We start from the raw sequence: 21,706 nt of genomic DNA on the forward strand, positions 1-21,706 counted from the left end.
CACTTAAGCAGGTAGGCGGTCTGAACACTCTTGCTCAGGAATGGAAAATGCCACTGGGCCCACAGCAACAGGCCTGGCTCCGCCTAGTCCCCCCCAAGTTACTTATTGACTTTGGAAAGCTAGGACTGCTCAGCATCCGTGACTGCCAGCCCTAGGAGGTGGGCAGATCTTGGTCTGTTACTCCCACCTTGACACAGCCCAATGAGCACTTCTTGGCCCTCTGGGCTTGTACACAACTTCTTTTTTTGTGGCTTCAGACTTGGCCCCACTTCTCTGTGCAGCGGCATCTGTAGCTTGATCTCTGCAGATACTGTTCCTTGTGCCTGGACTGCTTGTCCCACCCTTCATCATGGTGGTAAGTAGCTACCTGTGCTTTAGCAAAAAGCACAAATAGCCCCTTCTCTAGGAAAGCCTCAACCTTCCTAATGCTTCGACCCTTAAATATAGTTCCTCAAGTTGTGGTGACACCCCCCTCCAAAAAACCCCCAAAATTTTCATTGCTACTTCATAACTGTAAATTTTGCTACTGTTATGAATAATAATATAAATATCTGATATGCAACCCCCATGAAATGGTGGTTTGACCCACAAAGGGGTTGTGACCCAGGTTGAGAACCACTGTCTTATGCTAATTAGGACCACCTCTGACTGAAAGTGCCCCTACTCCACATCATGAAATGCCTCTACTAAAGCACAGTAGGCACCATCTTGTCTCCCATTTATTAGCTCGGGAGTCCCTCTGGGCAGGATGTCTGACCTTGTCCTGCCCCAAGTGGCTTGTGGTGCTAAGGACTGGGAATGTAACCTAAAGGGCAGATGACCCCGAGTGGGTGTTAGGAGCTCTAGACCATACATCAGTGAGACCAGTAGATGGGAACAGAAGCCTGTGAGGTCCCCTGAAGCTCTCCAAGCCCCACACTGGCTCCTGAACACTGACAAGGGCGAGACACTGCGCTGTCTCATGCCTCCAAGCAGAAAAGAGAAGCCTGAGATTGCTCAGGTGACTTTGAGGGGGTCCCAGGGTTGACCAGGGCCTCCTCAACCTTCCATAAGGTCCACCAAGGAGTCCCAGCAGAAGGTCTGTTCTCTGGGAGTCTCAGATGAGGGGAGAGGGTAAGAAGATGCTGGTCTCCCACCTCTTACTGTCCTTCAGTGTTTTGTGGTCCCCCCGAGGACTTCTCGTGGTTCATCTGGTTGGCTTCTCGGGATGGAAGCTGGGCCAGGACAAGATGACTATCTACTTTGGGGTTGCTGAGGCACCCAGTCTGGATTGGTGCTGTATGTGGGGTTGTTGAAGGGGACCTCACACATATTGAGTGCTTGCTGACCAGCACCCAGGATGTCTCTGAGCATATATCTTTGTTATTTCACCCACTCCATCATGAAAAGGGAACTGTCCTTTTTCATATACTGGGGTACAGAGAGGCTAAGCAGTTTGCCCAGGGCCTGGGTTGCTCTTCAGGTTTGGGAACCTTCTCCTACCCTGATAAGAGCAAGCTTCCGCATGCCTCAGTTTGTGTGTGTGTAAGTAACAGAAGCTTTGAGTAGTTAATACTGCCTGGGTGAGGATGTGGGGGGAGTCTCAGGGGTTCTCCTCCACATACACACTGAGCAGCCACCTTCACACCTCTTTCTGATATTGAGAGAGCTGCAGCCAGGGTTCTAACTAGGTCTCAAGGGCTCTCAAGGGTCTGTGGAATGAAGAAACATGTGGGCCCTTGTCCCAGGCTGCCTCCAGGCTTTGGAAATGAACAGACCTATATAGCAGGCCCCACTCAGCCAATTGGTAAGGCTAGCTCCTGAAAACATGTTCGGGAGTCCTCCTTATCCATGGGGGACACACTCCAAGACCCCCAGTGGATGCCTGGGCCATGGGACAATTCCAAATCTTCTATATGCTGCATTTCTTCCAATACTTGCCTTTTCACTTTCTGAAGCACTTCATAGCGTCTCTTTGTCATATATTAATTACCAATGTCACCACTCTATAAAGATTATCTGATGACTAGTACTGTTATACTAGAAAGCTGTTTTGATAACTGAGGTGGCTTCAAGGTGACTAATAGGTGGTTAGCATATACAACATGGATACTCCTGACAAAGGCTGACTCACATCCTGAGTGAGACAGAACTAGATGGCTTAAGATTTAATCACATTGCTCAGATCATTATCTAATATAAAATTCATGAATTGTTGATTCCTGGTATTTTCCTTTTCATATTTTTAGACTGTAGCCAACCAAGGGTAACTGAAACCATACACACAAAAGCAACTGTAGATAAGTGGAGACTCTTACAGGTAAACTCCTATGCTGTCACCTGTGTCAAGAAGGGTGAAGGAGAGGCTGTGGAGATGGCTTAGTTAATAAAGTGTGACGAGCTGAGTTCAGATTCCCAGGACCTATATAAAAAGCCAGGTGACATTCTTGTAATCTCAGTGCTGGGAAAGTGGAGACAGGGGAATCCCCGAGGCTTGCTGGTCAGCTAATCCATCCAATTGCTAAGCTACAGGTTCAGTGAGAGACTCCATGTAAAAAGGATAAGGTGAAAGTGATGGGGGAAGACACCTGACATCTGCCTTTAGCCTCCAAGTACACACTAGCCTGTGTACATACATACACAGCCACAGCCACACTTAGACACACTCAGAGGGAGGGAGTGGGGAGGGAGAGAGAAAGAATCTTGAAGGAGAGTGGGCCTGGTGATCCCAGCTATGCAGGAGGCCAAGACACGAGGACTGTCAAATTCTAGGGCAGCCTGGGCAATTTAGAGAGACCCTGTCTGAAAATGAATTGCTGAGGATGTAGCTAAGTGGTAGAGAACTTGCCTATAACATATGAGGTTCCAGGTTCTGTTAAAAAATAATATAGGGAGAGTCATGTGCTCCACTTCTAGGAGGGCCTGGACGGTTGGGTAGGCAATGATGGTATACAGGGACACATCCTTCACCGATGTGAAATCTGCATTCCAGACAGGGAGAGCTCTAGGGACTTGTCCTTGCAAAAGAGGAACTAGTCAATGTATTAACATAGGCACTCACAGAGGACAGATCACCAAGCCCCTCTAGGGTAACTTCAGTCAGGAAGTGGAGAAGCCCTCAGTGCCTGAGTGTGCCTCCCTCAACACCTGCTCTTAAACACCAGCCCCTTACCTCCCATCTCTGAAGTCTTCCCCTTCATGTCCTCACTTTAGCTGATTTTCCACCCCTTAGAGCCAGGGCAGAAACATTGTTGCAGAGCCTGAGCCTGCAATCTTGCCAGGCTGTGAGATCCTGGGCCAGGCTCAGTTTCCCTTTATGTAATGGAGAGGCAATGTAATCTTCAGTCAGCTACACAATGCCAGGCCCCAGTGTGGAAGGGCTCTAGTTAATAGGCTGAGAGGGGGTTTTGTTTCCTGCTTCTTGATCCTTCCCCCTAACCACCATAGGTTTCCAACCTGTTCCCTCCATTGTGCAGGCCAAACATTAGGGCCATCATGACCACACACTAGTGGGCAGGGAGCTCTTATCTCTCAGTTTCAGTTTCAGCATCTTTTTTTTTTTTTTTTTTTTTTTTTTTTTTTTTGGTTTTTCGAGACAGGGTTTCTCTGTGTATTGGAGCCTATTCTGGCACTCTCTCTGGTGACCAGGCTGGACTCGAACTCACAGAGATCCGCCTGCCTCTGCCTCCCGAGTGCCGGGATTAAAGGCGTGTGCCACCAATGCCCAGCAGTTTCAGCATCTTTTTATGCTTTTGAAACCACCATGAAAGAAACATACTCAACAGCCCTGGCTTGTCAGGAAATAGTCTTTATTACAAAAATCTGCATGTAAACAAACAGCAACCATACTGAACAGCCTCACTCCAGGGCACATACACCCACTTGGAGAAAGGCAGAGTCCTGTCCATGAGCTGGGTTCAGGCTACTTGGTATGCACGTGGGCCTGCACATGCATCTCCATGGGCCCAGGCCTGGCTGGCCTCTTGGAGTTGCCTCCCTGGTCAGCACTGTCTGTCTGTCCATGACCATGGGACAGGGTATACACAGCTGACAGTTCTGAGAATCACAGATCATGGGCCAGCCTTGAGGCATCAAGAGCGGTTGGCTGGGCCAGCCCCTCCACCCATCCACTGGCCCACTAAGCGAGAGGCCCATTGGGCCTTAGAGAACAGAGAGGTCATGGCAGGACTTGGACTTGGCACGGAAGGCCATCTTGCGGCTGTTTCGAGCTACAATGCGGCCCAGAAAGCGTTTGGCCTTCTTGCCAAGGCTCTCCCGTCGCCTAGTGCCAGCTTGCCGCCGGGCATTATCCTCTTTGCTGTCCCTTCGAAGGCGTATCTGGCGCACGACACCCTCAAACAGTGCCTGGACGTTGTGATGCAGTGCTGCTGATGTCTCGATGAACTTGCAGTCGAAGACAACTGCACAGGCCCGGCCCTCTATGTGGTGGGGGCAGACATATGTCAGTAAACAAGGAACAGAGGATGCCATCTCAAACCCTGGCTATATCTGGCAGCTGTAACTCTACAATTTTCTAGTAACAGAAGAAGTAAACTTAAGATCCTTTTTTAGAGACACAGAGGTCCCAGCTCCTATACTGAGAGCCCCAAACATTACTAGGTCACTAATAGGCAGACTGTGCCTCCAAAGTCTATAGTGGCTCACAAAAAGGCATTCATTTATTTAAAGTCCAGTGTTTAAGACATATTCTCTAATAATGGACAAAGGCAAATGAAAACTATTTGACAACTGAGTATTTTATGATTTGCTGTTATAATGAATGGCCCAATGGACTGGGCAAGGTCACCAAATTTGAAGTACTTGGTACTGCATGCCACAAAGGTACTGCATGCTGAAGCCTGATGAGGAAGAATGGTGGGGTCTGGAATCAGGTCCTGACCTCCTGATTCTCTATATGTTCTTCCATTTCCACACTCTCACTCTTGTTTCCTGTCAGGCATGAGCCCAAAGAGCAGTAGAGGAGGGTGGTTGCATGTCTTAGTTGCTCTAGCAGATCTGGTTCTCCCTTCCTCTTTGTTTTAGGCCTTTGGGAGCCTGATGGACCAAAAGCATCTCCCTAACCTCCAACACCAAGTTTTCTCCCTGAACATTTTTAGCCACTGATGATCCCCAGGGACTCAAGCTGAGCCAAGACTAACTGGCCCACAGCCCAGCTAGGATCTCCCTCCCTTTCCCGACCCAATGCCTGCTTACCATCCACAGAGACTTCACGAGAGCGTACCAGGTCACTTTTGTTGCCCACGAGGATGATGGGCACATTGTCTGTTTGTCGTGCCCGCCTTAGCTGGACCCGAAGTTCTGACGCTTTCTCAAAGCTGCCCTTGTCTGTTATTGAGTATACAATGACGTATGCGTCTCCCATGGCCATGCAGTGGCCAGGCAGCCAGCAGCCCCCATCCTGGAGGGGACACAAATGCACACACAACCCTGTAATTCCCAGCAAGATCCTTCCCCAGCTTTGCTTTCCCTCTTTCCCTGTGACCCAGACTGAATCCTACCTGTTCCCAAATGTCATAGACCATGAGTGATGCCTCTTCTCCATCCACAGTGATAGAACGATCATATGTGTGCCCTAGGAAGGGAGCCAATAGCCAAGTTATCAGTTGCCTGTCAAAAGTTCCCAGTGTCCAGTTCCTCTTCTGACCACGCCCCCCACTTCTCAGAGTCTCCTGATAACTCTTCTCCACTAGCAGATGGTTGCTATGATCAAACAAAATGACAAGCCTGGGAGCTGGGGTTTGGAGGGCATGGAATGCCCCACCTCCCTCTCTATGTCCCCAAATTAGCAAAGTACTGGATGTCCAGGGCTCCCTGCACTCCTGCTGTCCAGGTCCAGCGTAGATGTGATCACAGTGGCTGGAGTTAGCATAGTGGCTGTCTTCCCCCTGGAGTCCTTGGCCACCTAGCTTTCCTCTCCTGGAAATTTCTGATTTCGTTTCCGCCAGCTCTGGCAGGCAGGAATGTCCTGTCCCAAGCCACTGAGAAGTCATACCCCACACTCAACTTCTATTCCCTATCAAGGACTGGCACATGGGTTGGGGAGGTTGGAGGCAGTTAAGTAGGGATTTGTGGTGGCCCTGCCGTTTCTCTATCTTGGACGCAGAAGTAATATGATTCTGAAATTCTTGAAATTCCAAAGTGTTTGCCACTTTTAGTTCAGGTCCCCTGTCTCACAACTATCTTTCTCTAAACAGCTCAATTCTCTCACCTGCGGCTTCTGCGTCAGGCCCGTCCTCTATACCACCAAAGATGCGCGCCAGAGCGCTCTTGCCCACACCAGGCGCCCCAAGCAGCAGCACCTTGTAAACGCCCTCCTCTGAGCTGCTGCCTCCTGAACTGAGCGAGTCGGAGGAGCCTTCGGGCCAGTCCAGCCTCTGCCCCTGTGTCCGAGTTCCCGCTGTAGTCGCTGCTAGGGAGCCCGGGGCTAGCGCCGCCTGAAGGTCTCGCTCATCCACGGGCATGCTCCTGCGGTGCAGTGGGGGTGCCGGACCCCAGGGTGTGCTGCCTCGACGGCGGTCGCGCTCCCTGCCTGCGCCACGGCTCCCTCCGTTGCCGCCATTCAGGGTCATCTTGTTGGAAGCCGTCTAGAGAACCAGGAATCCGGATGGCAGTTCTATCGCGGGAGGAGGCTGGACCCTGGAGTCAAGAAAGATGCTCAGGACGAAGGCCCTGCCAGAACCTATTGCCAGCCCCGAGGTCTCCACGCCTTAATCAATAACTCAGCTGGACCTGGGTTCCCATCCATCCCCAGCCCAGATGGTGTGGTTCATCCCGCTTCGTCAGGACACTCACCAACTCTCACAGACGCTATCAGGATCTGATAGGTGCTCCAGCACAGCTCACTGGGGGTCAGATAGAATCTACTCCCTGTTCAGAAAGACTGGGACCCTTGTCGCTGTCAAAACTGCAGCCTTTTTCACTCCTCTGCTACCTTAGCCCAGCTGGTGATGGGTCGCAGCCCTAGGGCCCCCTATTTAAACCTCCACCAGCCTGGCTCCCGCCCTCACTCCTACTCCCGCTCCCGCCCCCGCCCCTCCCCGCCCTCGCCCCGCCCCCGCTCCCCGCTCTCCAGTCCCAGTCCCTGGTCCACGGTGCTGCTGCTGGGAGGCTGACGCATCCATCCGCCCCGGGAATCCCCCACCTCCCTTCTAGGACCTCAAACTCGCCAGGCGGGGCAGGTAGCTGGGAAGAGGGGGGGGGGGGTTAGGGGAGTGAAGGGGTGGGGATGAGGGGGAGTGTGTTGAGGCGGGTGCACAGGGCGAAGGGTGGGGTGCATGATGCAAAGGCTGCCAGTAGTGGGTAACTGATCCAGTGAAGTACAACTCCTTCTAGAGAAGAATTACACTGTCTCTTTAAGAATGATTTTTTCCCTTATACTCAAACCAGACCTGTTACCCAAGCTAGTAAACTAGTTATGGGCTGGACACACTCACAGCTCATGGCACCCATTTCTCCAGAGAAGGTCCTAAACTGGCATTTCTAGTTTCAACACTAAGTCCTTCCTATTCCAGTCCTTGTGCTGGGATTTAGAGTCTCCCCAATGAGAAGACTCTTCACATTGAAGGTTGGTATCATCCAACCCCTCCCTGGGGTCCCTGACAGGGTAATAGGGAGGGGGCCTACAGGTGTGTGTGTGTGTGTGTGTGTGTGTGTGTGTGTGTGTGTGTGTGTGTGCACTCCTGTTAGAGCCTTCTAGGTGGAGGTGTATGCTTGTCTCCTGGAGAGAAACTACAGAGTCAGAGAAAGGAAAACACAAACTCAAGTCCCCACCCTAACTCTAAGCATGCCAAGCAGCTGCCAGTAACTGCTAAAAATATCTAACCCTGGCCCTAGCCATTTTGTTTCTGGGCATGAGGTTGCCCAGAGTGGGGGAGATCCAGGCTGGTTGTGGGGGAACTCCAGAAGGAGACCGCTCCTTTATAGTCTTTCCGCTCCCAAGCCCCATGCTGGGTCTTTTGCTTATAAACATCTCACTCAGAGAGGGGCATAAATGTAGGGTGTGGGCAAGGAGTAAGGAAGTTTTCCTGCCTGTGTCCCAGGCCTTCTGCTCTAAGACTCACTTCTTTTGTTGCACTGATCCATATAAGTACTTGTGTGCCAGCCCCTTTTATCAACGGCTGAAATAGATGTAGTGCTGTTACCACTGCCTCAGAGTTCACCTTCCTCAGACATTGGGTGAAAACCGGGATAATCTCAGAGGGAAGGAGAAGTGATGGGGTGGGCAGAGTGTCAAGTTCTGGGTCTGCCTCTCCAAACTCAAGGCCCCCAGTCCTGAATATCATGACCTATTCCTTCCTTGCTCATCTCTAGAGTGAAGACTGTGTGTGTGTGTGTGTGTGTGTGTGTGTGATATCTGTGTCGGTGTATTAGTTGTGACGTACTTTGGAACACTAATTTGCTTCTAGACATTTGTGATGACTGTGATGGGGGTGGAAGGACACCCATTTGGGGCTCAGGTGACATCATACATAGATGGACCTTAGTGGGCTGTAGCAGGTTGCCATGGAAACCTGAGCCAGACTTTCTGCTGCATTAGTCTCCTTGGCAACCCGTAAGAAGGCCTTGAATTGAGGAAACTGGCTAGGGGATAAGGTTAGAGAGTTTATGATGCAGTGTCCTCTTGTTCTTAAGGTCCTCAAAGTAAACAAAAGCTGAGCCAAGGCACCTGCTTATGTGTCCTTTCCATGAAGGAGGGATCTTAGAAGTCCGAGAAGCCCATGTTGGTTTTTGTTTCTTGGAGAAGGCTCAGTGAGAAGGAGTCAGGGGCTCCAGCCTCTCCTTATAGAAGTCTCTAGAGTCAGGGCACCACTTCCCATCAGGACACATACACCCCCATGACATGCACATATGGTGTGGCCGGAAAGAACCCTGAGGTGTCCAGGACAGTGTCTGGCAGAGGAGTGGTGTAGGATAGCTGTAGACCTTCCCAGAAGGGGCCATACAGGGAAACGGCTGACTTTCCCCTCTGGTAATCTGAGCTTTTGACCTCAACAGTGTATCTTCTTTGCCAAGGCAACGACATCCACACAGAGCCACTCAGACCCCAGGCATTCCTGTGGCTATGCCAACAGGCCAGAGATGATCCTCACAAGCCTAGGTATAGCCAGGAGCCCCATGATCCAATATCAGGACATGACCTTTATATCATTTCCTGCTACACTCCTGCCATCTGGTCCTCTCAGCTCTCTCAGCTGCCCAGAAGAAACAAACTGAGGTTGGAACCAGCTTTGTTCCTTGTTAGCAGTTTCACCTTTGTTCATTTGTCCCGGATGAGCCTGTTTCCTACTATGTAGACCAAGGATAATGTAGGTAAGGTCATTGGCTCAATATGCAGTGGCATTATTTGCTCAAAAGTGGCATATCTTAGCAGGCACATTTATAGTCTCATTACCCTTGGTTGGATGGGGCAGGTTGAGGGAATCCCTGAACTGTCTCTTGCTTCTGCTTCAATATCTCTAGGATGGCGTTCTGTCCCAGGAAGGTCAGAGATCCCAGGAACAATGCAGATAACCTTCATCTGTTACCTAATCCCCTCTTCTCTGTGGGGCTCTTCCCTCTCCCTCAGGGACTAAATGTTGAGAAGAGCACTTGGCTGATGTGAGGGTCATCTCCATTGTTAGTTTGACTGTATTTAGGATTGTCATGGAAACTTCTGGGCATGTCTGTGTTTTCAGAAAGGGTTAATTGAATGAAGAGAAGACCCATCTTGAATGAGGGTAGCATCATTTCATGGACTGACCCAAGATTATAAAAAGGAAAAAGTGATCTGAGCATGGGCATTTATCAATATTGGTGCAGCATGACCAGCTGCCTCACATGTTGGAAGCCATGCCTCCTTACCACAAGATATATTCTCAGCCTGCAAGCCAAAACAAACCCTTCCTTCCCTCAGTTGTTTCTTGTCATGTATCTTGTCACAGCAATGAAAAAAGTAACTAATACAGCTGTCCATCAGCATCCCCAGCCCTGCTTACACCACAGCCCTCTTGCTTCAGGGCCTCTGCTCTGTTCTGTGACTTCATCCATCTATTTCACTGAGCCATACTAAGTAACTGTGTGCCAGACACTTTTGTCAAAGGCAAGATGACGGGAGAAAATAAATGTAGGTGAGTGTGTTCCTATGTGTCATCTAATCTCTGAGGCAATCTCATTTAGCTGTGATTTGTTATTCCCATTGTGTAGACATAGTAACCAAGGCTGGAGGGATAACAGTCCAGAAATAGCAGTTGGATATATGTGGTGGAAGGCCTCAGAGGTCTTAAACTTCATCTTCCTCCAGCCACACTGTGCCTTCCTAGCACAGCTGGGGTTCCAGAAAGTTCATTGGGAGCTAGTCCAGTATTCACAGGTGGTGTCCAGCCACACTGTGCCTTCCTAGCACAGCTGGGGTTCCAGAAAGTTCATTGGGAGCTAGTCCAGTATTCACAGATGGTGTCCTACAGACAGCCAGTGGCCAGGCACAGATAAGTCAAGAATGTCAGAGTGGGGCTGGAAAGATGGCTCAGCAATTAAGAGTACTGGTTGTTCTTTCAAAGGTCCTGGGTTCAATTCCCAGCCCCGACGTGGCAGCTTACACGTACCTGTAACTCCAGTTCCAGGGGATCCTACACCCTCACATACATACATACATCCACACATACATAAAAATTCACAAAAATCTCAAAGGGACTGAAATGTTAGCAGCTTGGTGTCTTTCACTCTAGTGGCCTGGCCACCAGGAAAGCCAGTCAGACTCAAAAGCACCTGCTTACTCTGAATATGGCTGAATTCAGATACCATGGCCACCTCAGACAGATGTGGCTTGCCATGCTGAGGTTCATTTGTGGTGAGGCCATAGCTTGGGGAGGATCTTTGAGCCTTATCACCCTGATGGGTCACTCCATCTCTCTGAAACACTCAGTTCTTTCACTTGTGAAAATGGCAGACCAAAGAGTCTGGAAGATCATTGGAGACAGGCCAAGGGAGAGTTTACATGTGCACAGAGCAGTCCCAAAGGGATTGCCATGTGAACAGATGAGAAACTGACTGACATGGACCAGTGGCTTCGTCTTGGTCTTGGGTAGTCACATCATCTTTTTAGTCATCAGGTTGGCAAAGCCACTCCTAAGAATGAACTGAGAACAGTAGGAGCTGCTGTGGTCTGGGATGGGCCTAGGCCTTTTTATTGGAGGCAACAGCAACCCTTGCCAAGGGAGCAGTATTTTTATCTGTAGCTGGAAGTCTTTAGGATATTCTCCTAGATTACTCCTCAACTGCTAAGTGTAGATGAGGAAGAAAAGCAACCACCACACTTGAGCAAGGTGATTTGCTGAGCTGGGCATGGTGGCACAGGTGTACAATCCCAGCACTAGGGACTAAGTCTGAGGCAGCCCAGGCTATACAGTGAGTTCAAAGCCAGCCTAGGCCACAGAGACAGTAAGACCTTGACTCAAGCAGCCAAAACAAACAAATGAAGAAGCAAACAATTCGACAGTTCAAGAGCCTAGGCTCTCTGATGAGGATTCATTAGGACACCACCCACAGTTATGTCTGGGCTCCAGTAGGGGTGGGCATCCCACCAGAGAAAGAGACTGAAGCAGAAAATCCTGAGGCAGTCCTGGGAAAGAGCTTCCAATGGCTAAGATCTAAGACCAGTGGTCTCTCTGAGATGACAAAGTACACTCTGGGCACAGGGCCAACAGGAGGCAGAGGCCCCAGACACAGCCATATCACTTTATAGAACTTCACTTCGCTTACCCAGCATCCTGGGATGACACAAACCCCTGGAAGGATGGATGATGAAGATTCCCCAGGATCCTTTCAGTAGAGAAAATGAGTATTACTATTTTGACCTGGGGACTAGGCTAAGCATCAGCATCAGTGGACAAATAGGTACCCTACCTACAGGTTAAGTGTCACAGCACACACACCACTCCTGGGCAAACCCCTCAAACCTGAGCTTATTTGGGCCTTTAGACTAACCTCCTGTGGACAAGGAACCACCACATGGTGGGACCCTCTGGGATTTTTTTTTTTTTTGGTGGGGGGATTAGGTCAGAATTAAGATGTACAAGGGTAGGGGCTATAGCCTGGATCTGAAAACATTCCTAAAGTCCAAGTGTCAAAGGCTTATTCTTCCAAGTGGAGCGACAGGGGGGTGTCTAATGGGAGCTCTTCAAGAACATGCACTTGAAGCATGGACTGTAACCCTGGCTGGTCTTAATCCTTTTTTTTCCCCTCTGCTATATACTCTTGTAGCAATGTGCTACTTCACCACAGGACTCAAAACAGCACTACCAATTACAATGGACCAAAACCTCCAAAGCAGTAAGCCAAAATTAATCTATTTCAAAGATTTTAAAAAAGATTTATTTTATGAATTTTGCCAGCATGTATGCCTATGCATCACAGGCATGCCTGGTGCCTGTAGAAGCCAGAAGAGGGCATCAGGTCCCCTGGAACTAGAGTTATGGATGCTTGTGAGCCACCATGGAGATGCTAGTAATCAAACCTTGGTCCTCCGCAAGAGGAACAAGTACTTTACACTGCTGAGTCATCTCTGCAGCCCCCTTCTAAAAAAAAAAAAAAAAAAAAGCAAATCAAAACAAAACCCAATTTATTTTTTATTTATATGTATGTGTGTATGCCACATGGTGTGCTAAGTGCCTGTAGAGGCAAGAAGAGGGTGTTGGATCCTCTGGAACTGGAGTTACAGGTGGTCCTGAGCTATCTGATATGGGTGCTGGGAACCAAACTCAGGTCTTCTAGAAGAACAGTACATGTTCTTAATTGCTGGCCATCTCTCCAGCCTCCAAACTTGTTTCCTTTATAAGTTACTTCATGTATGTAGTTATGGAAAACTGATTACCAGTGGGAAGGGGAGAGAAAATCTTAGATGCTAGAGAGAACCAAATACAACATATAGAATTTGGGAAGGATCCAAGTACTGTTTCTGGAAAACTCATATGTGACTGGATACTGGATATTAGCTTTTTTGCTGTTTTGAGACAGGCTCATGTAAGTTAACTTTAAACTTACTACTAGCTAAGGATGACCTGGAATTACAGGCATGCACTATTATTCTCAGATCAGAATGGCTCAATTTTTGGTCAGATAAAGAACTGTGTTATACAGATGTGGTGGTGGTTTGAGTGAGAATGGCCCCTACAGGCTCATATATCTGAATACTTGGTTTCCAGCTGGTGGAACTGGCAAGAATTAGGAGGGGTTGACTTATTGGAGGAGGTGTGTTACTGGGGGTAGGCTTTGAGGTTTCAAAAGACTCATATTATTCCCAGTGTCCCTCTCTTTCTGACTCCCAACTAGTGGATTAAGATGTGAGCTCTTGCCTTGTCACTTCAGTGCCATCATGGACTCTAGCCCTCTGAAACTGTAAACCATAAAATAAACATTTCTTTTATAAGTTGCCTTAGTCATGGGGTCTTAAAACAGCAACAGAAAGCCGGGCATTGGTGGTGCACGCCTTTAATCCCAGCACTCAGGAGGCAGAGACAGGAGGATCTCTGTGAGTTCGAGACCAGCCTGGTCTACAAGAGCTAGTTCCAGGGCAGCCTCCAAAGCCACAGAGAAACCCTGTCTCGAAAAAACAAAAAACAAACAAACAAAAAAAAAAACCCACAAAAAACCCAGCAACAGAAAAGAAACTAAGACAGCAGACTTATATCAATTTAGGACATAGTTCTTTATGTCTCTGTAGGTTCCTCTAGAAATAGTTCTGTAAACACACACAAATAAGGCCAGTGTCACAACAGGTCAACTGAAACTACTGAATCCATTGGTGGTTTGGCTATCCAGGTATTTATATATTTCTTTAAAGATTTTTTTTTTTTTCATTTGCAACTTTTGCTAACTGAAGCACTAGAAGAGCTAAAAAAAAAAAAAAAGATTTATTTTCATTTTTTGAGTCAGGGCCTCTCTATATAGCTTTAGTTAAAACTCTCTGTGTAGACTAGGCTGGCCTCAAAAATCAGATTATCTGCTTGCCTCAGTCTCCTGAGTTCTGGGACTAAAAGGTGCACCACCACACTCAGCTTACTGATTTATTTTATGTGTATGAGTATTTGTCTGAATGTAGGTATGTGTACCACATGTGTGCCTTGTGCTTATAGAGGTCAGAATAGGACATTGGATCCTCTGGAAATGAAGTTACAGATGGTTGTGGGCCTCCATGTAGGTGCTGAGAACCTAACCCAGGTCCTCTGCAAGAGCAGTGTTTTTAACTGCTGAGCCATCTTTGCAGTCCCACTGGGAGAAATCAAAAAATGATGGGGCACCTCATGGACACATCCTTCATAGGCACCACTCTCCCCTCCACAACCCCTAATGACTCCATCATGGAAGATGCTAAGGCATGCTGGGAAATGAATATAAATTAAGGGTTTATTACAAAATGAAAAATGTTAGTTTCTCCTTGTCAGTGATTCAAGAAAACAAAGCCACAAGCCCTTGGTGGAGCTGAGGCCAGGACACCTGTGTGCAGGCTGGTGGTCAAAAGCCAGGCTCATGATCGGGCTGACAGACACTGATTAACGACCTCTAGCAGGTGGGTATTCTCCAGAGCAGCTGCCACTCGTTCCTTATCTGCAAGCTGTTTGTTCACTAGGTAGGAAAGAGGGTTATAAAAAGAGGGTTAAAGCAACTTTAGCCAGGCTGCTAGCCTCAGGACAGATTATATCTCTACCAATAAAGGTCTCCTATCACCTTCCCAGGACTCCTTATCAACTGTGCCCATACTCTCTTATTTTTCAGGAATACTACATACCTCCAGGGAGTACTTAGCCTGCCTCCACTATTCCAGAAACCTGATACAATGTCCTTGGGGAATATGGGAGAGAAACTCATGGGAAGGAGGAGACTTAGGTCAGGCCAGTTTGATCTAGGCTGTAGTCTGGTAATTCTTTAGTCACCTAGACACCCACCCCCCTTAGTCCTAACCTTCCTTATAAACTATTGTGGCAAAGGGGAAGTCTCAACAGTTTGGGGCCCAAGGGGAGAGGGGGATCAACTTCCCCGCCAGCTCACACTAACCTGCATGTTCCGAGGCATGGGTCCCGGGTGTAATGTGCACATCCATCTGGAAGAAAGACAACCTGGGCCTGAGCACTTATTCATCCTTTTTTGGTCCCTTCCCTCCAGAAACCACCTCCATTCCACCCATCTTTCTAATCGTGCCTCTCGATTCTGGCACTTCCGTCCCACCCCAAGTCCACCTGCAGTCAACCTACCCAAGGGCCTTGTCAGCTGCTACTGATTTAAAGGTCTGCCAGTGCCTCCATCAAGCCCATCTACAGCTGCCCTTTCTACCACATTCCTCACTATTTTCTGGAGTATTTCCAGTATTCTTGTCAAATCAGCTTGACGTTTCCTCGCAGTTCGTCTCTGCGAGTTGGGATCCTTCCAGTCTCCACTCTGATGTCCCCTCTCCTCAGTAGTTGTTTCATTCACCCTTAGGCTGGACTCCAACTGACCTTGAAACGCTGGGGAAGGGATCGAAGAAGCTTGACTTTGATAGAAAGGCCTATAAGTGTGGCCATGCTGCAGTGTGGAATGGTGGGTGTGAAAGCCACGGCCACCGTGCTCTCAGGGTCGCTAACCTGTGTTGACAAGGAGATTATAAAGATTACACGACCGCCCCTAGCACCGAAATCCTCTCTTTACTAAAATTTGGGCAAGTTACCTAAACTGGAAAAAACAACCTCCCGCCCAAAGATCCTCTTAGGTGCTTGTGAATGGAGAACGCCAGCCTCTTAACATATAATGGGACCTTTTAAACTACTTTGGATAAGCTATCACATTCTGACACTCACCTGAATCCGAACTTGTTCTACTACATTTAATTCCTCTAGCGTCAGTGGATGCTCCGGGTCATTAATGGAGCGAATAAGATGTGCCAAGTGAAGGAAAAGGAACTCTAAGTTTTGGCCCACTCAAAACCTCCGCAGGCATGCCTAACCGGGACACCCCTCCACCACCGTGTTGCACATCACTTCTTCCCGGTACCCTAGACCCCCACCGTCCGCCAGCTCCCAGCAGTGGTGGATATCGAAGATCTCGCGGGCGTCGATGCTGTCGGGCACCTGTTCGTCCTCCTCGCCCGCCGTCACTGGCCGCTCCCCCGAGCGCTCATAGATGAGGGGGTTGGCGTTCTCTAGAAGCCCGACCCGGCCACCGCCTTCACCGCCGCCCACCATCCCGGAACTGCGGTTCCCACAACCCCCGGGTGGTGTGTACTTCCGCTGCTACGGCGCACTTCCTGGGAATGAGTAGAGGGCGTGGTGTGACTACGGGGTCGCGCAAGGGACATGCCAGTCTCCCGGGATTCGGCGGGTAGTTTGCAAGATCAGTGTATTTGTTGTGCCTGCTACTCTGCGGAAGCCGGAAAAATGTTGGTAGTTCTAGCCCGGGCATCAGAAGAGACTCCCGCGGCTCTTGGCCGTGCGATCCTGCCAGGAGCTGGAGCGCAGAAGCTAAAACCATTTGACTAGGGCCTCTTGAGATTGAACCTCTACCACCCCCTTCAGGAGGCTAGGCCGAAAGGGCATTCGGATGCTCAAGTTCGCTCTCTGGCTATCTCGGAACCATAGATCCACAAAAGACACGCCGGTTTCCCCGAGCAGGGATCAGCAGGCACTAATTACATGCTTTTTATGTAGACAAGCGATTATGAACTTGAATTCCACTGGGGAAGAAAAGCCTATAAGGGAGAGGCGTCATTGAAAAACGTCATATTCACGTATGAGTTGGGGAGGGCCGACGTAGCCTTTCAGTCCAGGAAATAAAATAGATAAGATGGTGTATACTTGAAGGCGGACCTCGTAAACTATGAGTCCCGAAAGCAAAAATGATTTTTTTCGAATGAAGGCAGCCAGACCCCCTTTCCCCCGCCACTCCCTGTGTGTGTGAGTACAGTTCTCATCCGGATCCAATCGCCTGAAGGTCCGCCCTGCCCTATTCTCCATCTGGGGCCAAGAACCACGTAGACCTTTCTGAACTCTCCTTTCCAACCAAAACTCCACAATGGGAATGTGATTACAGGGGAGGTTAACACAGTGACTCAAGACTTAAGACAAAGGTTCCTGGTGTCTCAAAGGGGTTCCGTTGCTCCTTGGAGGAGGCTACCCCCTGCTTGTTGGTCAGAAGTGCACTGCAGTCTGTGACCTTAGCCTATTCAGAAACTCTACTGCAGGCACAACAACCATGCCAGGCACACACCCCCTGTGCCCAGCCTACCAGCGCCCAGGTCAAACTTCTGGAGGAGGCCTTGATACACACTGTTGCCTGTCTGTGAGACACAGCATGCCTAATGGCAGCACAGACAAAAACCAAGACACTGAATTAATTGTGGCTAGACAGACTTTCTGGCTGTTTAAATGCTATGGTGTGTGGGCCCTTGATTCTCTTCTTCCCAGTGCAGAAGACCCTTGCAGAGGACAGGGACTTGAATAAGAATTACACAATTACGTAGAGTCAGAGGCCGAGACTGAGAGTGAGGGTGCACCATTGAGAGAAGCTAGTGAAGGGCTAATGACTGGGAGTAGTGTACCCACCCAGTGAACTGCCAAAAGCATTTAGGGACCCAGGGTCTCTTGTAGCATTAGGAGGGTCAGATATTTCTGAGGATATCCAACACAGGATCTAGTCAAGCATAAGGAGCTATGAGGAGTGCTGAACTTGGAGGTTAGAAACCTCTGGGTGGGTGAGGACATTTTCATTCTCTGGCAGTGGCTGTGGAAGTGGTTGGAGCTGTTACTTATCAGAGGATAATGATGGCAATAATGCATTTCCTCTGGCATTGGTTCTGAATGTACTCTCCAGCACTGACTGATTAAAAGAACTCCCACCAAGGTTCCTTGTCCAGGGGGATACAGAAACTCCTAGCCCCACACCTGCATTTACTGTTCTGTTCCCCATGTACTGGACCTGGAGTTGGGGCAAAAGAATGGCTTGGCTTCCAAGGCAAAGGGGATGTGTTAGGTAGTTTGTAGGCCCTATTAGTAGCAGAGCCAGCATGGCACTATGTCCAGGGTATGTGTGCAGCTCGTTATGCCTCTCACCCCAGGGCATGCTGATGTGGATCCTGGATGACCTCCCACTAGGCCACTTGAATCTGATCTGCCCCGAGGAAGCAGAACTTACTTTATTCCTTAGCCCCTCCCTACCAGACTTTCTCCTTTGCCTGCTGTCAGTCAGGCTATGGAGGCCACCAGTGCCTTGGCAGACAGAAACTTCAGCCTGACTCAATCCTGTTTCCTGTTTGGACTTGACTCCTGGGCTCAGAATCATTTACAACCACTAGAGGACAGAGTTGAGTCCCAGCCTCTCTGTCCCTTTCAGGCTTGGTTTCTCAGGGACCATCATGTTGGCAGGGTCTTCTATGAATGTCCAGGATTTACAGGAGTGAGCACTTATGCTTGTTTTTTTTTTCTCTGCAATATGGTCATGAATTTGTGCTCTTTCTGGAGCTGTGCTTTTTCACTCCACCTCACAGCATGGCACAACTTCCTCATATCATCATAATCGGATTCTCACTTGAAGAAGCATTAATAAAGAGAGTCTCCAAACAGGACCATTTCAATGAGGTTGTCTCTTGCTGTAACAAGTGTCAAACATCAGTGGTGGCTTCAGTAAGTTACATGGACAGAGATGCCTTCTACACTGTGAGGATGTTTGACTGTGGGTTTCTGAAATGAGGAAGGGGGTATCAGAAGGCCCACACATGTTCGTCAGAAGAGATTGCTGTCCCCTCTCCCTGAGCACCTATCTATGTATTGAGGGTCCTTCTGCCTTTTACAATTCCCCTGAACATCCTGGCTCCTGCGACACCCCTATTGTTCTTTGTCATTAATTTTCATTCTTGCCCTATTTTCATCCCTAAGTTTTTTATTTGTCCTCTAAACCAAACAAAACCCTCCCTTCGACTTTGTATTTATATAAAGGTGCCAAATTATGTTGTCTTCACTTGTTTTCCTAAAATATTTATCTCTGTCATCAAGCTGCAAGATCCTTCTTCCTACAGACCTGAGATGGCCATAGCTTCTTGCATCAGAGAAACTGCCTTTCTGGGTTTTCAGTTTTCCCAAGTTCTGCAAACCCCTCCTCCTCCTCCTCCTCCTCCTCCCTCTCCTCCTCTTTCTTCTTCTAAGTTTAAAAAAAATACTTATTGTTGCTGGGCGTTGGTGGTGTACACCTTTAATCCCAGCTCTCTGGAGGCAGAGGCAGGCAGATCTCTGTGAGTTCGAGGCCAGCCTGGTCTCCAGAGCGAGTGCCAGGATAGGCTCCAAAGCAACACAGAGAAACCCTGCCTTGAAAAACTAAAACATATATTTATTGTTATTACTATTTTTACTTTTTTGTGTTTCCCATTTTATTAATTTATTTTTTACATTCCAATCCCAGTTCCCCCTTCCTCCTCTCTTCCCACTCCCCCCTCCCCCTTTCCATCTGCCCCTTGGAGAGTGTAAGGCCTCCCCTAGGAAGTCTACTAAGTCTGTCACATCATTTTGTTGAGGCAGGACAGAGGCACTTCCTCCCCCACACCCCTGTGTCTAGTCTGAGCAAGGTATCTCTCCGTATAGAATGGGCTCCACTAAGTCAGTTTGTGCAATAGAGTTAGATCTTGGACCCACTGCCAGTGGCCCCATGTATTGTCCCAGTCATACCATTGTCATCTATATTAAGGGAGTCTAGTTCTGTCTTATGCAGGTTCCCCATTTGTCAGACAAGAGTCAGTGATCTCTCACTAGCTCGGGTCAGCTGATTCTCTGGGTTTCCCCTTCATGGTCTTGACTCTTGTTCAAATTATTGCTCCTCCCTTACTTTGATTGTATTCCAGGAGATTGGCTCAATAGTTAGTTGTAGATTTCTGCATTTGCTTCCATCTGTTTCTGGAAGAGAATTCTAGCTTCTCTGGAATTGTGGATTGTAGGCTGTATCTTTTGCTGTATGTCTGGTATTCACTTATGATCGAGTCCATAGTATATTTATCTTTCTGAGTCTGAGTTACCTCACTCAGGATGTTTTTTCTAGTTCTGTGCATTTGTCTGTAAATTTTAGGATGTCATTGTTTCTTACCACTGAGTAGTACTCCACTGTGTAAACGTACCACATTTTCTTTATCTATTCTTCAGATAAGGAGCATCTAGATTGTTTCCAACATATGCTTATTACGAATAATGTTGCTATGAACATAGTTGAGCAAATGTCCTTGTGGTGTGAGTATGCCTCCTTTGGGTATATGCCCAACAGTGCTATTGCAGGGTCTTGAGGTAGGTTGATCCCAAATTTTCCGAGAAATTGCCATACTGATTTCCAAAATGGCTGTATAAGTTTGCACTTCCACCAGGAATGGAGGAGTGTTCCCCTTTCTCTCCAGTATAAGCTGTCATCAGTGTTTTTGATCTTAGTCCTTCTAATTGGAGTAAGATGGAATCTCAGAGTTGTTTTGGCTTGCATTTCACTGAAGACTAAGGATGTTGAGCATTTCCTTAAGTGTCTTTCTGCTACTTGGGATTGTTCTGTTTAGATCTGTACCCCATTTTTTAATTGGATTATTTGGTAGTTTGATGTCTGGTTTCTTGAATTCTTTGTATATTTTGGAGAGCAACTCTCTGTCAGATGCGGGGTTGGTGAAGATCTTTTCCCATTCTGTAGGGAAGTTGTTTTGTCTTGTTGACTGTGTTCTTTGCTTTACAGAAGCTTCTCAGTTTCAGGAAGTTACTAATTGTTACTCTCAGAGTCTGTGCTACTGGCATTCTATTTAGGAAGTGGTCTCCTGTGTCTATGCATTCAAATATATTTTCTACTTTTTCGTCTATGAGGTTCAGTGTGGATGGATTTATATTGAGGTCTTTGATCCATTTGGACTCGAGTTTTGTGCATGGTGATAGATATGGATCTATTTGCATTCTTCTACATGTTGATAGCTAGTTATATCAGCACCATTTGTTGAACAAGATTTTCTTTATTCATTTTATATTTTTAGCTTCTTTGTAAAAAAATAGGTGTTCATAAGTGTGTAGGTTGATATCAGTGTCTTTGATTTCATTCCATTGGTTCACCTGTTTTTGTGCCTATACCAAACTCTTTTCATTATTATAGCTCTATAGTAGAGCTTGAAGTCAGGGATGGTGGTGCCCCCAGATGATCTTTTATTGTACAGGATTGTTTTGGCTATACTGGATCTTTTTGCTTTTCCATATGAAATTGAGTATTGTTCTTCCCAAGTCTGAGAAGAATTGTGCTGGGATTTTGATGGGAATTGCATTGAATCTGTAGATTACTTTTGGTAGGATTGCCATTTTTACTATGTTGATTCTACCTATCCAAGATCATGGGAGACTTCCATTTTCTGATGTCTTCTTTAATTTATTTCTTTAAAGACTTGAAGTTATTGTCATACAGGTCTTTCATTTGTTTGGTTAGAGTTACCCCAAGATATTTTATGTTATTTGTGGCTATTATGAAGGGGCATATTTCTCTAATTTCCTTCTCAGCCCATTTATCATCTATATATAGGAGAGCTACTGATTTTTTTTTTGAGTTAATCTTGTATCCTGCTATGTTACTAAAGGTGTTTATCACTTTTAGGAGTTCTCTGGTAGAAATTTTGGGGTTACTTATGTAAATTATCATATAATCAGCAAATAGTGAGATTTTAACTTCTTTTCCAATTTGTATCCCTTTGATCTCCTTTTGTTGTCTTATTGCT

General features: G+C 47.6%; 2 protein-coding genes across 3 annotated transcripts; both read right to left on the reverse strand.

Moving 5' to 3' along the window:
- Positions 1-3,767: 3,767 nt before the first annotated feature.
- Rrad (RRAD, Ras related glycolysis inhibitor and calcium channel regulator) lies at positions 3,768-12,590 on the reverse strand. 2 transcript variants are annotated; one of them, XM_027405755.2, is made up of 5 exons: positions 11,737-12,590; positions 6,209-6,636; positions 5,499-5,572; positions 5,194-5,398; positions 3,768-4,418 (listed from the first exon to the last, which is right to left on the reverse strand). In XM_027405755.2, the coding sequence occupies exons 2-5, from the start codon at positions 6,567-6,569 to the stop codon at positions 4,141-4,143; spliced, it is 918 nt and encodes a 305-aa protein (XP_027261556.1). In that variant the 5' UTR covers positions 6,570-6,636; positions 11,737-12,590; the 3' UTR covers positions 3,768-4,140. The 2 variants fall into 2 exon arrangements, with proteins under 2 accessions (XP_027261556.1, XP_027261554.1); XM_027405753.2 differs by lacking the exon at positions 11,737-12,590 and adding an exon at positions 6,793-7,032.
- A 1,072-nt stretch (positions 12,591-13,662) lies between these two features.
- On the reverse strand, positions 13,663-16,229 carry Ciao2b (cytosolic iron-sulfur assembly component 2B). The gene is made up of 5 exons (XM_027405756.2): positions 16,043-16,229; positions 15,807-15,886; positions 15,468-15,593; positions 15,028-15,073; positions 13,663-14,598 (listed from the first exon to the last, which is right to left on the reverse strand). Exons 1-5 carry the CDS (start codon positions 16,188-16,190, stop codon positions 14,501-14,503), a joined length of 498 nt encoding a protein of 165 aa, XP_027261557.1. The 5' UTR covers positions 16,191-16,229; the 3' UTR covers positions 13,663-14,500.
- Positions 16,230-21,706: the final 5,477 nt, after the last annotated feature.

This window comes from Cricetulus griseus, chromosome 3 (assembly GCF_003668045.3).
Source record: "Cricetulus griseus strain 17A/GY chromosome 3, alternate assembly CriGri-PICRH-1.0, whole genome shotgun sequence".
Classification (NCBI taxonomy): Eukaryota; Metazoa; Chordata; class Mammalia; order Rodentia; family Cricetidae; genus Cricetulus; species Cricetulus griseus.